We start from the raw sequence: 12083 nt of genomic DNA, 5'->3' as shown, positions 1-12083 counted from the left end.
TTTGACAACATTTCTTGGAAATTTATGAAGAAGAATCTCCATGGGATGGGGGTAGGCCAAGAGTTTGAAAACGGTATAGGTGCAATATACTCTGAACAAAGAGCTAAACTAATTGTGAACAATGTGGTAATGGACGAAATACCAATAGAAAAAGGTACACGACAGGGATGCCCTATATCCCCTCTACTTTTTATATCTGTCCTGGAGGTTCTATTAAATATGATCAGAAAGGACCAGCTGGTAAAAGGAATACAGGTCGGGTCTAAACAATATAAGTTAAGGGCATTTGCAGATGATTTGGTATTAACTTTGCAACAGCCAGAGGCTAGTGCCAAAAGAGTTTTAGAATTAATGGAGATATTCGGCCAGGTCGCAGGATTTAAACTAAATAAACAGAAAACAAAGGTGCTGGAAAAAAATCTAACAAAAGAGGAGAAAGATAGGTTTCAAAGTGAAACCGGGTTGGAAATAGCAAAAAAGGTTAAGTACCTGGGGGTAAATCTAACATCTAAAAATGTGAACCTATTTAAAGACAATTATGAAAAATGCTGGACAGAAGTTAAAAAAGATCTAGATATATGGTCTAGGCTGAAACTTTCCTTGTTAGGCCGAATTGCTGTTATCAAGATGAATGTATTGCCAAGAATGTTGTTTTTATTCCAGACGTTGCAGATTCTAGACAAAATGGACTGCTTCAAGAAGTGGCAGAAAGATATATCTAAATTTGTCTGGCAGGGCAAAAAACCCAGAATAAAATTTAAGATTTTAACTGATGCAAAAGACAGAGGGGGCTTCGCCCTGCCGGACTTAAGACTTTATTATGAATCAGCAGCATTTTGCTGGTTGAAGCAATGGCTACTTCTTGAAGATACAGACATTCTTGATCTGGAAGGATATGATAATAGTTTTGGTTGGCATGCATATCTGTGGTATGACAAGGTAAAGGTCTATAAAAGTTTTAAAAACCATATTGTCAGGAAAGCACTGTATAATGTTTGGAATAGATACAAGGATTTACTGGAAAGTAAAACCCCTAGGTGGTTGTCACCAATGGAAGCGAAAGCAGTGAAAAAAATTAACATGGACTCTAATTGGCCTAAGTATTGTGAAATTTTAGAACATGATGGTGAAAAATTGAAGCTACAAAGTTTTGAGAAGCTAAAGCATAAAGTTCGAGATTGGTTACACTATCGTCAGATAAATGAGATGTTTAAGCAAGACAGGAAACTTGGTTTTCAGAAGGAGAGGTCAAAGTTAGAAACAGAATTGTTAGAATCCAATACTAAGAATCTATCTAAAATGTACAATTTGCTGTTGAAATGGAATACACAGGATGAAACGGTGAAATCAGCTATGATTAAATGGGCACAGGATATCGGTCATGATATTATGTTTGATGACTGGGAACAGTTATGGACCACCGGTGTTAAATTTACGGCATGTAATGCCCTGAAAGAGAACATAATGAAAATGATTTATAGGTGGTACATGACCCCAGTCAAGCTTGCAAAGATCTATCATCTGCCCAATAACAAATGTTGGAAATGTAATGAGGCTGAAGGTACTTTTTATCATCTTTGGTGGACCTGCCCAAAGATTAAAGCCTACTGGGAAATGATCTATAATGAAATTAAGAAAGTCCTTAAGTGGACATTTGTAAAGAAACCGGAGGCTTTTCTCTTGGGCATGGTTGGCCAATTGGTACCAAAGAAGGATAGGACATTTTTTATGTACGCAACCACAGCAGCAAGAATCCTGTTGGCAAAGTATTGGAAGACGCAAGAACTACCTACTCTGGAAGAATGGCAATCGAAGGTGACGGAATATATGGGACTGGCAGAGATGACCGGCAGAATCCGTGACCAGAGGAAAGAGACAGTGGAAGAGGACTGGGGGAAATTTAAAATATACTTTAAAAACTATTGTAAAATTGTGGACTGATAAGATGTTAAGGGGTAAGAAACAAAGAATTACAGCTGTAAATCTTAAATTTTAAGAAAACTCAAAAGGGACTTGACTAAAGATCGATTGACGAGTTGCTCGAAAAAATGGCAAAACAAGGATGTGGCGAAGGGAAGGCATGGGGAAGTCAATATTTGTTGTCTGTTTTTGATGTTTGTGCTTGTTTTGTATTGTCTTTAATATGTGTAAAAACTAATAAAAATTTTTTTTTAAAAAAACACTATCACTAATTTGTTAGTGGAGGGGAAGAACATACAGAATCCTGTGGAGATTAGGAAGTGTTTTCAGAAGTATTTTAAACAGCTATATACACAGGAGAGCCAGAAAGAAATGGACATTGACCGATTTTTGAAAATAAATGGATTACAAAAAATCTCTCAAGAGAATAAATTAATGCTAAATTATAAAATAACAGACCAAGAGGTGGAAGGAGCCATTCAGAATATGAAATTGGGCAAATCTCCAGGGCCGGATGGCTTGACTGCAAGATATTATAGATCTTTGAAAGAATGGTTAGTACAGCCTTTGAAGGAAGTCTGTAATGAAATACTGGAGGGAGAAAAGGCACCAGAGTCGTGGAAAGAAGCCTACATCACACTTATACCGAAAACAGAATCAGAGAAGACACAGCTTAAGAACTACCGTCCCATATCTTTACTCAATGTGGATTACAAAATTTTCGCTGAAATTATGGCTAAAAGATTTTAAAAGGTATTGGTAGAAGAAATTCATAAAGATCAAGCGGGCTTTCTCCCGGGGAGAAATTTGTTAGACACCACAAGGAATATAATTAATATTTTAGAAAAATTACAAGTGAATATTAACACTAAAGCAGTTTTGATATTTGTGGACGCGGAGAAAGCCTTTGATAATATTTCTTGGAGTTTCATGAAGAAAAATTGACAAGGAATGGGGGTAGGCCAAGGTTTTGAAAATGGTATAGGTGCAATTTATTCAGAACAAAAAGCTAAGTTAATTGTGAATAATGTAGTTACAGAAGAGTTTAAGATTGAGAAAGGAACACGACAGGGTTGCCCAATCTCTCCATTGCTTTTTATATTGGTCCTGGAGGTTCTGCTTAATATGATTAGAAAGGACCAATTGGTTAAAGGTATACAACTCAGAGCTAAACAGTATAAATTGAAAGCTTTTTGCTGATGATTTAGTTTTGACATTACAGGAGCCAGAATCCAGTACTAAAAGAGTATTGCAATTAATTCAAGAATTTGGTCATGTTGCGGGATTTAAGTTGAACAAGCTGAAAACTAAGGTGTTAGGAAAATTTTAACAGTGATTGAGAAAGAGAGGTTTCAGAAGGAGACAGGATTAACATTGGTTAAGAAAGTGAAATACCTGGGGGTCAATATGACTGCTAAGAATGTGAATTTATTTAAAGATAATTATGAAAAATGTTGGATGGAAGTGAAAAATGATTTAGAAATATGGTCAAAATTGAAGTTATCGTTGCTGTGATAAAGATGAATGTATTGCCTAGGATGCTGTTTTTGTTTCAAACATTGCAAATTCTGGACAAGATGAACTGTTTCAAGAAATGGCAGAGAGATATTTCTAGATTTGTCTGGCAGGGCAAGAAACCTCGAATAAAATTTAAGATTTTAACTGATGCTAAAGAAAGAGGTGGATTTGCCCTGCCAGATTTTAAACTTTATTATGAATCAGCAGCATTTTGCTGGCTGAAAGAATGGCTGCTTCTTGAAAACACGGACATTTTGGATCTAGAAGGTTTTAATAATGTTTTTGGATGGCATACATACCTGTGGTATGACAAGGTCAAAGCACATAAAGCGTTTAAAAACCATATTGTCAGGAAAGCACTGTTTAATGTCTGGATGAGACATAACGACTTGCTTGAAAGTAAAACGCCAAGATGGCTGTCACCAATGGAGGCTAAGGCTCTGAAAAAACTCAATATGGAGGCAAATTGGCCGAAATATTGGGAAATTTTGGAACAAGAAGGAGATAGATTAAAACTGCAGAGCTTTGACAGACTAAAAAATAAAGTACGAGATTGGCTTCATTATTATCAAATAAGGGAGGTTTATAACTTGGACAAGAAAATTGGCTTTCAGGTGGAAAAATCAAAATTGGAAACAGAATTGTTAGATCCTAAAACTAAGAATTTATCAAGAATGTATAACTTGCTGTTGAAATGGAATACACAAGATGAAATGGTTAAATCTGTTATGATTAAATGGGCACAAGATGTTGGACATAACATTATGATGGCTGACTGGGAAAAGTTATGGACCACAGGTATGAAGTTCACGGCATGTAATGCCTTAAGAGAGAATATAATGAAAATGATTTACAGGTGGTACTTAACACCAGTCAAGCTTGCAAAAAATTATCATTTGCCCGATAATAAATGTTGGAAATGTAAAGAGATTGAGGGCAGATTCTTTCACCTTTGGTGGACATGCCCAAAGATTAAGACCTTCTGGGAGATGATCTATAATGAAATGAAAAAGGTATTTAAATATACCTTCCAGAAGAAACCAGAGGCCTTTCTCTTGGGCATGGTCAGCCAACTGGTGCGAAAGGAGGATAGAACTTTTTTTATGTACGCCACAACAGCAGCAAGAATACTTATTGCAAAGTATTGGAAATCACAAGATCTACCCACCCAGGAAGAATGGCAGACGAAGGTGATGGAATATATGGAACTGGCTGAGATGACTGGCAGAATCCGGGACCAAGGAGAAGAGTCGGTGGAAGAAGATTGGAAAAAATTTAAAACTTATCTTCAAAAATATTGTAAAATTAAGGATTGTTAGAAAGATGTTGGAAAAATAAAATTATGTGGCTTTGGCAGAAATGACAAATTTGTTGCTGACCAAATGTCCTTCTTGCATTCCTTCATAGAAATTGTCTGCTCCCCACCACAAGTAGAAAATGGCAACTTTCAGCCTAATCAGATTCAGTATGAATATCAAGACACAATCGAAACACAGTGTGCGTCTGGGTATCAGCTTCAGAGCCGCCAAGCCACTTCCACGTGTACAGAGACGGGGTGGTCTCCTCCTCCAATATGTATTCGTAAGTAGCTTTCTCTTTGCAGTTTCAAAACATGAGCAGATAGCATTCAATGCATCCGAAAATATTAGAGTTCCCTGCACCATAACCCTGAGTGCTTGTCTGGGGACCACCTGCATCTGCTGCCACAGTCATCTATTTCTGTTTTCATAACCAGACCAAAGGAGGAAACCCAGATAATATTTAGACACTGATACCCTTGAGCCAAATGTGCAACCTCCATTAAACCAGCCAGCCAAGGAAAATAGCAAGTGGAACATCCTGATTTATTTATGTTTGGCTTAACTTTTTTCTCATCTTCTCCAAAGCAAAGAACTGTGACTATATTCGGATTGAGAATGGACAACTATCTGATACCTATGAACGCTGGAAAGACTACTATTTTCCAAGAAGGGTGGGACAAACAGTTGACTATTATTGCAGTTATGGTTTTCTACCAAGAAATAAAGAAACATGGGGTAGAAGTTCATGCACCAAATTCGGCTGGAGTCCAGAACCAAAATGCTTCAGTAAGTTAACATTTTCCTTGCATTCTCAACTTTGATCAGAAATGGAAACGGCCATGTGCAAACACAAAATATGCCTATTCCGAAAGATGTGGAAGGAAAATGTGAAACATGATTAGACAGTGAGTAATCAGAGTGGAAAACTTTAAAATTTAATATGAAAATGTCTTCATATGGCACCAAAAATATAATAAGCTGAGTACCAGGCTGACCCATTTGGTAGTGGCGATTGTGTTCCATAAGTGGGGGGGGGGGCTGATGGAAAAGATTTCTGTGTGATCACCACCCCCTGATATCAGTGGAAGATCTTGGCATTTGGGCAAGTGGCTATGGACGTAGGGGTGGGTTGAATCATATTAATGTCTCATTCCTGTCACCTCAGAACAAGCACATTGTTAATTCCTTCTTTCAAATGCCTGCAAATTTTTAAAAGACAAAATCCTAAAAATCCATATATTCTCTAAGTATAAAAAGAAGAGTTATAATGGTATTTCAATCACCAAAATATGTGTCTATCAATGATGTAACATATCTACTTTTTTGCTTTTAGAAAAATGTGATATTCCTATACTGCTTGCACATGGTACATTCAATGCCCATACTTCGCAGAAGTTCATAGAAGGTGATGAAATTTCGTATTCTTGTGAGGTTGGATATGATCCTATCAATCAACAAGCTAAGGCCATGTGCACCAAAAATGGCTGGTCACCTACTCCACGTTGTAACGTAAAAAGTAAGTGTTATTTATGGAATCCAATTTGACAATACAGAACCTGAGAACCTGGAGCCTGCCCTGTCCTGCTGTGAACAACCAGTACATTATATTATTTTCTTGGACTTCTCACAGTTATAGGAAAGCTTAAGGGTGTGTGTGTCTGCAAATCCCATGTTGATTTAATAATAATAATAATATATTATTATTTATACCCCGCCCATCTGGCTGGGCTTCCCCAGCCACTCTGGGCGGCTTCCAAAATAATATTAAAATACTGTAATACATCAAACATTAAAAGCTTCCCTAAACAGGGCTGCCTTCAGATGTCTTCTAAAAGTCTGGTAGTTGCTGTTCTCTTTGACATCTGGTGGGAGGGCGTTCCACAGGGAGGGTGCCACTACCGAGAAGGCCCTCTGCCTGGTTCCCTGTAACTTGGCTTCTTGCAGTGAGGGAACCGCCAGAAGGCCCTCGGTGCTGGACCTCAGTGTCCGGGTAGAACGATCGGAGTGGAGACGCTCCTTCAGATATACTGGACCAAGGCCATTTAGGGCTTTAAAGGTCAGCACCAACACTTTGAATTGTGCTCAGAAACGTACTGGCAGCCAATGTAGGTCTTTCAAGACCAGTGTTATATGGTCTCGGTGCCGCTCCCAGTCACCAGTTTGGCTGCCGTGTTCTGGATTAGTTGTAGTTTTGGGGTCACCTTCAAAGGTAGCCCCACATAGAGCGCATTGCAGTAGTCCAAGTGGGAGATAACCAGAGCATGCACCACTCTGGCGAGGCAGTCCGCAGGCAGATAGGGTCTCAGCCTGTGTACCAGATGGAGCTGATAAACAGCTGCCCTGGACACGGATTTGACCTGTGCCTCCATGGACAGCTGTGAGTCCAAAATGACTCCCAGGCTGCACACCTGGTCCTTCAGGGGCACAGTTACCCCATTCAGGACCAGGGAATCCTCCACACCTGCCTGCCTCCTGTCCCCCAAAAACAGTACTTCTGTCTTGCCAGGATTCAACCTCAATCTGTTAGCCGCCATCCATCCTCCAACTGCCTCCAGACACTCACACAGGACCTTCACCGCCTTCACTGGTTCTGATTTAAAAGAGAGGTACAGCTGGGTATCATCCGCATTGTGATGGCCTGGGATTCCGATTCAGAGGATGAACCAGAGGAATCCCAGCCTGCACAGGAGTCCCCGCCTCCAGGGCCGGCTGAACTGGGGCAAGGCCTAGATGCTGAAGAGCCTGCACCTGTGACAGAGCATCAGGAGCTGGCCCCAGGTGAAGCCCTTCTGGCCCCAGAGGGGCTTGACGACTCAGTGGCCACAGGTGAGCCTCCTCCAGGGCCCAGTAACCCTTCGGCCTCTCCTGATCTGCAGAGGCTTAGGGCAGAGAGGCGAAGGGAACTGGTTGCCCCCAGGAGGAGTGCTCGCCTTAAGGCCAGAGGAGGCGGGGCTCCTGGGGGCCGGGACTGCCCCCGGCCTTAGAAGAGGATAAAAGCCCAGTCAGCCCGGCCCCAGGTTGCGGGAGCAATGTCGTTGTTGGCTTCGGACCTTCCTGTGTTCCTGATCCCTGCTCGGCCTCCTGTTCCTGACCATCCGGTGCTCCTGTTCCCTGCTCAGCCTCCTGTTCCTGACCATCCGGTGCACCTGTTCCCTGCTCGGCCTCCTGTTCCTGTTCATCCGGTGTTCCTGTTCCCTGCTCAGCCTCCTGTTCCAGCGTTCTTGTTCCCCGCCCGGCTCTCCACCTCGGTCCTTGCCCCTCTGGACTCTGCTTACACCCACGGTACCTTACCCCCGGGACCAGCACACGCATACTGATGAACACCCAGCCCAAACCCCCTGATGATCTCTCCCAGTGGCTGCATGTAGATGTTAAAAAACATGAGCGAGACGACGGAACCCTGAGATACACCACAAGTGAGAGCCCATGGGTCTGAACACTCATCCCCCCCCACCACTTTCTGAACACGGCCCAGGAGGAAGGAGCGGAACCACTGTATGACAGTGCCCCCAGCTCCCAGCCCCTCAAGACGGTCCAGAAGGATGTTATGGTCGATGATATCAAACGCCGTTGAGAGATCCAGCAGAACTAGGAAACAGCTCTCACCTTTGTCCCTAGCCCACCGGAGATCATCAACCAGTGCGACCAAGGCAGTTTCAGTCCCATGATGAGGCCTGAATCCCGACTGGAAGGGATCCAAATGGTCCGCTTCTTCCAGGCGTACCTGGAGTTGTTCAGCAACCACTCGCCCAATCACCTTGCCCAAGAATGGAAGATTTGAGACTGGGCAATAGTTGGCCATCGTGGCCGCATCTAAAGATGGTTTTTTAAGAAGCAGTTTAATAACCGCCTCTTTCAGCGGGTCTGGGAAGGCTTCCTCATGGAGGGAAGCATTCACCACCCCACGAAGCCCATCGCCCAGCCCTTCATGGCTAGCTTTTATAAGCCAGGATGTGCAAGGATCAAGGAGACAGGTGGTTGGTTTCACTGTTAAAAGTTATAGGAAAGCTTAAGGATGTGCATGTATGCAACTTCCATGATGATTTGCAAGGAGTGGCAGAGGAATAGAGCTCTTTGTAGCACCCACCATGTCCTTTCAACAGGACATCACAATCATTAACACTCTGTGTAAGCGCAACATATGAAGTGGAAAGAACTAAGCTTGGGAACAATTGGAGCTCTTCAGAACCTCCTCCTCCTGGCCCATCCCTGTAGCTGCTACCAGCAGCCCAAAGAAGGAAGATATGGAAAAGCATCGTTGGTTGACTTTTGTCCTGGGCCCGGCTCTGGAGTAAAATGCCAGTCGCTGTGCATCACTGTCCTAGTCGATGGCAGCAGCAACCAAAATGATAAGCAAGGAGGAAAGTTATGCAGAACTGAGTTTAATTCTGAGTCAGCTCTAGGAACTGCCTTCCATGTCTCACCTCCCGGTCACCATCGTCAGTTACATACACTCCAACATTCCACGAGGGAAAAGTGGGACACCCACACACATGCCATCCTCCCTGCCCCATATCTGTGCTCCTCCACTCCCCCAGTCACCCAAACTTGGCACTCTCTACCTACCCCATCACAATACTTCTTGGTGCACGCACCACCCCAGTCTTGGTATTCCTTCACCCACCCCCCCTCCCCTGTCCTATCCTCTGCCTCTTCCTCCTCTGGTACCACAGACATACTTCCTGAAGCCACCTTCCGCAAGTGCTGCGATGGAAGGAAGAAGTAAAACAGTGACACGTGGGGGCAAGATAGGCTTTGCTTCTGGTTTTGTTTTTTTGGGGGCCCTGCACTCCGGTGTGAGCCAATTGACTCAAGCCACAGTGTGGGACCCCCCAAAATGCCTGGCTTTGGGTCCCAGCCAAAAGCATGGGAGCAAAATGGGACATGTGGGATTAGGATTGGAAGCCAGAAAGACTTCTGTCAATCCAGGATATTCTGCTTAAAAGATACAGTAGGGCAGTATGCATTCATGGTCTCATGGCTTCCATCCCAGTGATGAAGGAGTGATGAAGTTTGCCACTTCTTTGAAAGCTGAGCTGAGGAACAATGCCCACCGTAGCTTTCATCCTCCAAAACGCTATTAGGTGTGCTGAGGTAGCAGTTTGAATGTCAGGATGAAAGGGGAGCTTCCAGAGAATGGTAGAACTTGTGGCCGTTTTCTGCTCTTGGAGGAAGTAGCAGGAGGTCTAGGAGACCCAAAGATCAGAGGACATACATATTATATTTGGCTCCCACAGAATTAAGCAGGTACACATTGTAGATAGCTCTTGTCAAGTGTTGCAGTTAGTTTAAAGCTATTTACTGGACAACTTGATCTATGTTGACTTTAGGTTACAAACTAAAGGATAAACTATGCGAGGGGAGGGGAGAATAGGTGCCAGCCAACCAATCCTCTCCCCACCCAATTGGCCTCCTTTGCCCCTAGCAATTCTTATATTTAGTATCTTTCTGCTGGGATAACCCTTGAAATCTGAGGCTGATTTGTAGAAGAAGAAGAAGAAGAAGAAGAAAAAGAAGAAGAAGAAGAAGAAGAAGAAGAAGAAGAAGAAGAAGAAGAAGAAGAAGAAGAAGAAGAAGAAGAAGATTCCTTCCAAGGACCTCTACTATTAGAAAAGAGCTTCAAATTGATGACCCAAAATGTGTATAGCTTTGTCTGGATAAATGGAAATAAAAAGGGACAACAGGTAAATTAGCTGATTTCCAAACTATGTGTTGCCTCCATCATGGGCTGAGCAAATGTCAGCTACTTGGTGCCCACCTCCATTGCCTCAGAGATTTTCAGTGGACTCTGCTGCCTGGTAAGCATAGGCCAAAAGACCTTAGCTGATAGGAAAAATGGAAAGGTAGGGGGGGTAATTGTTTTGTTGGGCATAGGATTTATTTAAAGCAGACTGGGAAAAGGAAGTTGGATGGTTAGGCCTGGTTCAAATATGTTTACCCAAAAAGAAGTAGAATGATGTCCTTCTCAATGACACCAGAGTGCAAATACCGTATTTTTCGCTCTATATGACACACTTTTCCCCGTCCCAAAATTAAGTGGAAATGTGTGTGCATCCTAACGGGTGAATGCAGGCTCCTTGGCTTCAGCAATAGCAAAGCGAAGCCTCCGAAGTGCAGAGGGAGCGCTCCCTCCGCGCTCTGGAGGCTACGCGTTGCTTTTGCTGAAGCCTGGAGAGCGAGAGGGGTCGGTGTGCACTGACCCCTCTTGCTCTCCAGGCTTCAGGGATGACTCTCCTGGCTTCAGCAGAGAGGGAGAGCTGCGCAGTGCCCCTTCAGTGAAGCGGGAGGAGAAATGGAAGGGGCTCCGTTTCTCCTGCCGCTTCGCTGAAGGGGCGCTGAGCAGAGAGGGGGAGAATTTTTTTTTCCTGTTCTCCCCCTCCTATGGTCCAGTGAGTCCTATAGAGCAAAAAATACGGTAACTTACAAGGCAATCCTAAGCAGTTGTGGGGAGTTAAGCTATGCATAATTTTGCCAGCATCTCCGGAAGCTGGTGCTGTGTTGGCATGATTATTTTTCTCTTGCTGACAATTTTATAATTCTGTCCCTTACCTCTGAAAGAAATGGGAACCTCAAATTTGAGACTGATATATTTAAGGCAGCAGATCCAGGGAACTATCAGGGGATTGAGGAGGCAGCTGGATCCAGTGGATTCAAGACTATTCTGTTGCCGATTAAGATGTATCTACACAAATCATAGTTAATACAAAACATAGTTAAAATGCAATACATGCTTAACAGAAAAATCTATGCATGTTACCTTATATTTTCATTGTTTGTTTCATATTTAACAGAAACAGAATGAATGGAATGAAGCGGATGTCCGACATTTTTATCCAGCGTTATGATCTTCAAAAGTCATCCAAAACTTCCGGAGGCGGCGCAAAACAGCAATGGCGGTCCTCTTTACCCAGTGAAGAGGGGCTCCGCGAAAAAGGGTTTTCCGCTACGGCGAAGCGGAGACCCATCCAGATAAACCGCAGGCAGAGCGAGCCTGTGGCCGTGGGACTCGGCGGGTGCCAGAAGCCCCCCCAGAAGCGAGGAAGGGACCTCGTAAGAGGCTCCGGATCGTGAACGGGGGAGCGGCGCTGTGAGTTCATCGCTCTTTTCGCGGAAGTGAAGCCGCGCTGCTGTTGCTGATGAGCACCGACCTTTCTTCTTGAAAAACATCGAGATTGGCTGCAATTTACCCGTGAGTAAGGGGTACCAAAGAACTGATTAAGGATCAACTTAAATTTGTTTATTTTGGCTGAAAACGGGAGGCGAGTAACAGGAAGTCCGCCTTCCGGTCCTGCTAATCGGAGCAAAGCAAAGAACCCGATGCGGGCTGAAGTGTTAAAAAGAGAC

The 12083-nt window shown here is 43.4% G+C and overlaps 1 protein-coding gene across 1 annotated transcript in view; it reads left to right on the top strand.

The window, feature by feature from the left end:
* Positions 1 to 11582, top strand: part of LOC309371824 (complement factor H-like) — a 29470-nt gene extending 17888 nt beyond the window's left edge. Inside the window, exons 10-13 of the mRNA XM_081914873.1 lie at positions 4846 to 5019; positions 5325 to 5525; positions 6073 to 6255; positions 11531 to 11582. Coding sequence (XP_081770999.1) covers positions 4846 to 5019; positions 5325 to 5525; positions 6073 to 6255; positions 11531 to 11541 — 569 coding nt within the window. The 3' untranslated portion in view covers positions 11542 to 11582. The remainder of the gene's footprint in view (positions 1 to 4845; positions 5020 to 5324; positions 5526 to 6072; positions 6256 to 11530) is intronic.
* The last annotated feature ends 501 nt before the right edge of the window (positions 11583 to 12083 follow it).

This window comes from Podarcis melisellensis (assembly GCF_964234715.1).
Source record: "Podarcis melisellensis genome assembly, chromosome: 6".
In the NCBI taxonomy this organism is placed as follows: domain Eukaryota; kingdom Metazoa; phylum Chordata; class Lepidosauria; order Squamata; family Lacertidae; genus Podarcis; species Podarcis melisellensis.
The sequence above is the reverse complement of the archived record's forward strand: the minus strand, read 5'-3'. Positions and strand labels throughout refer to the sequence as shown.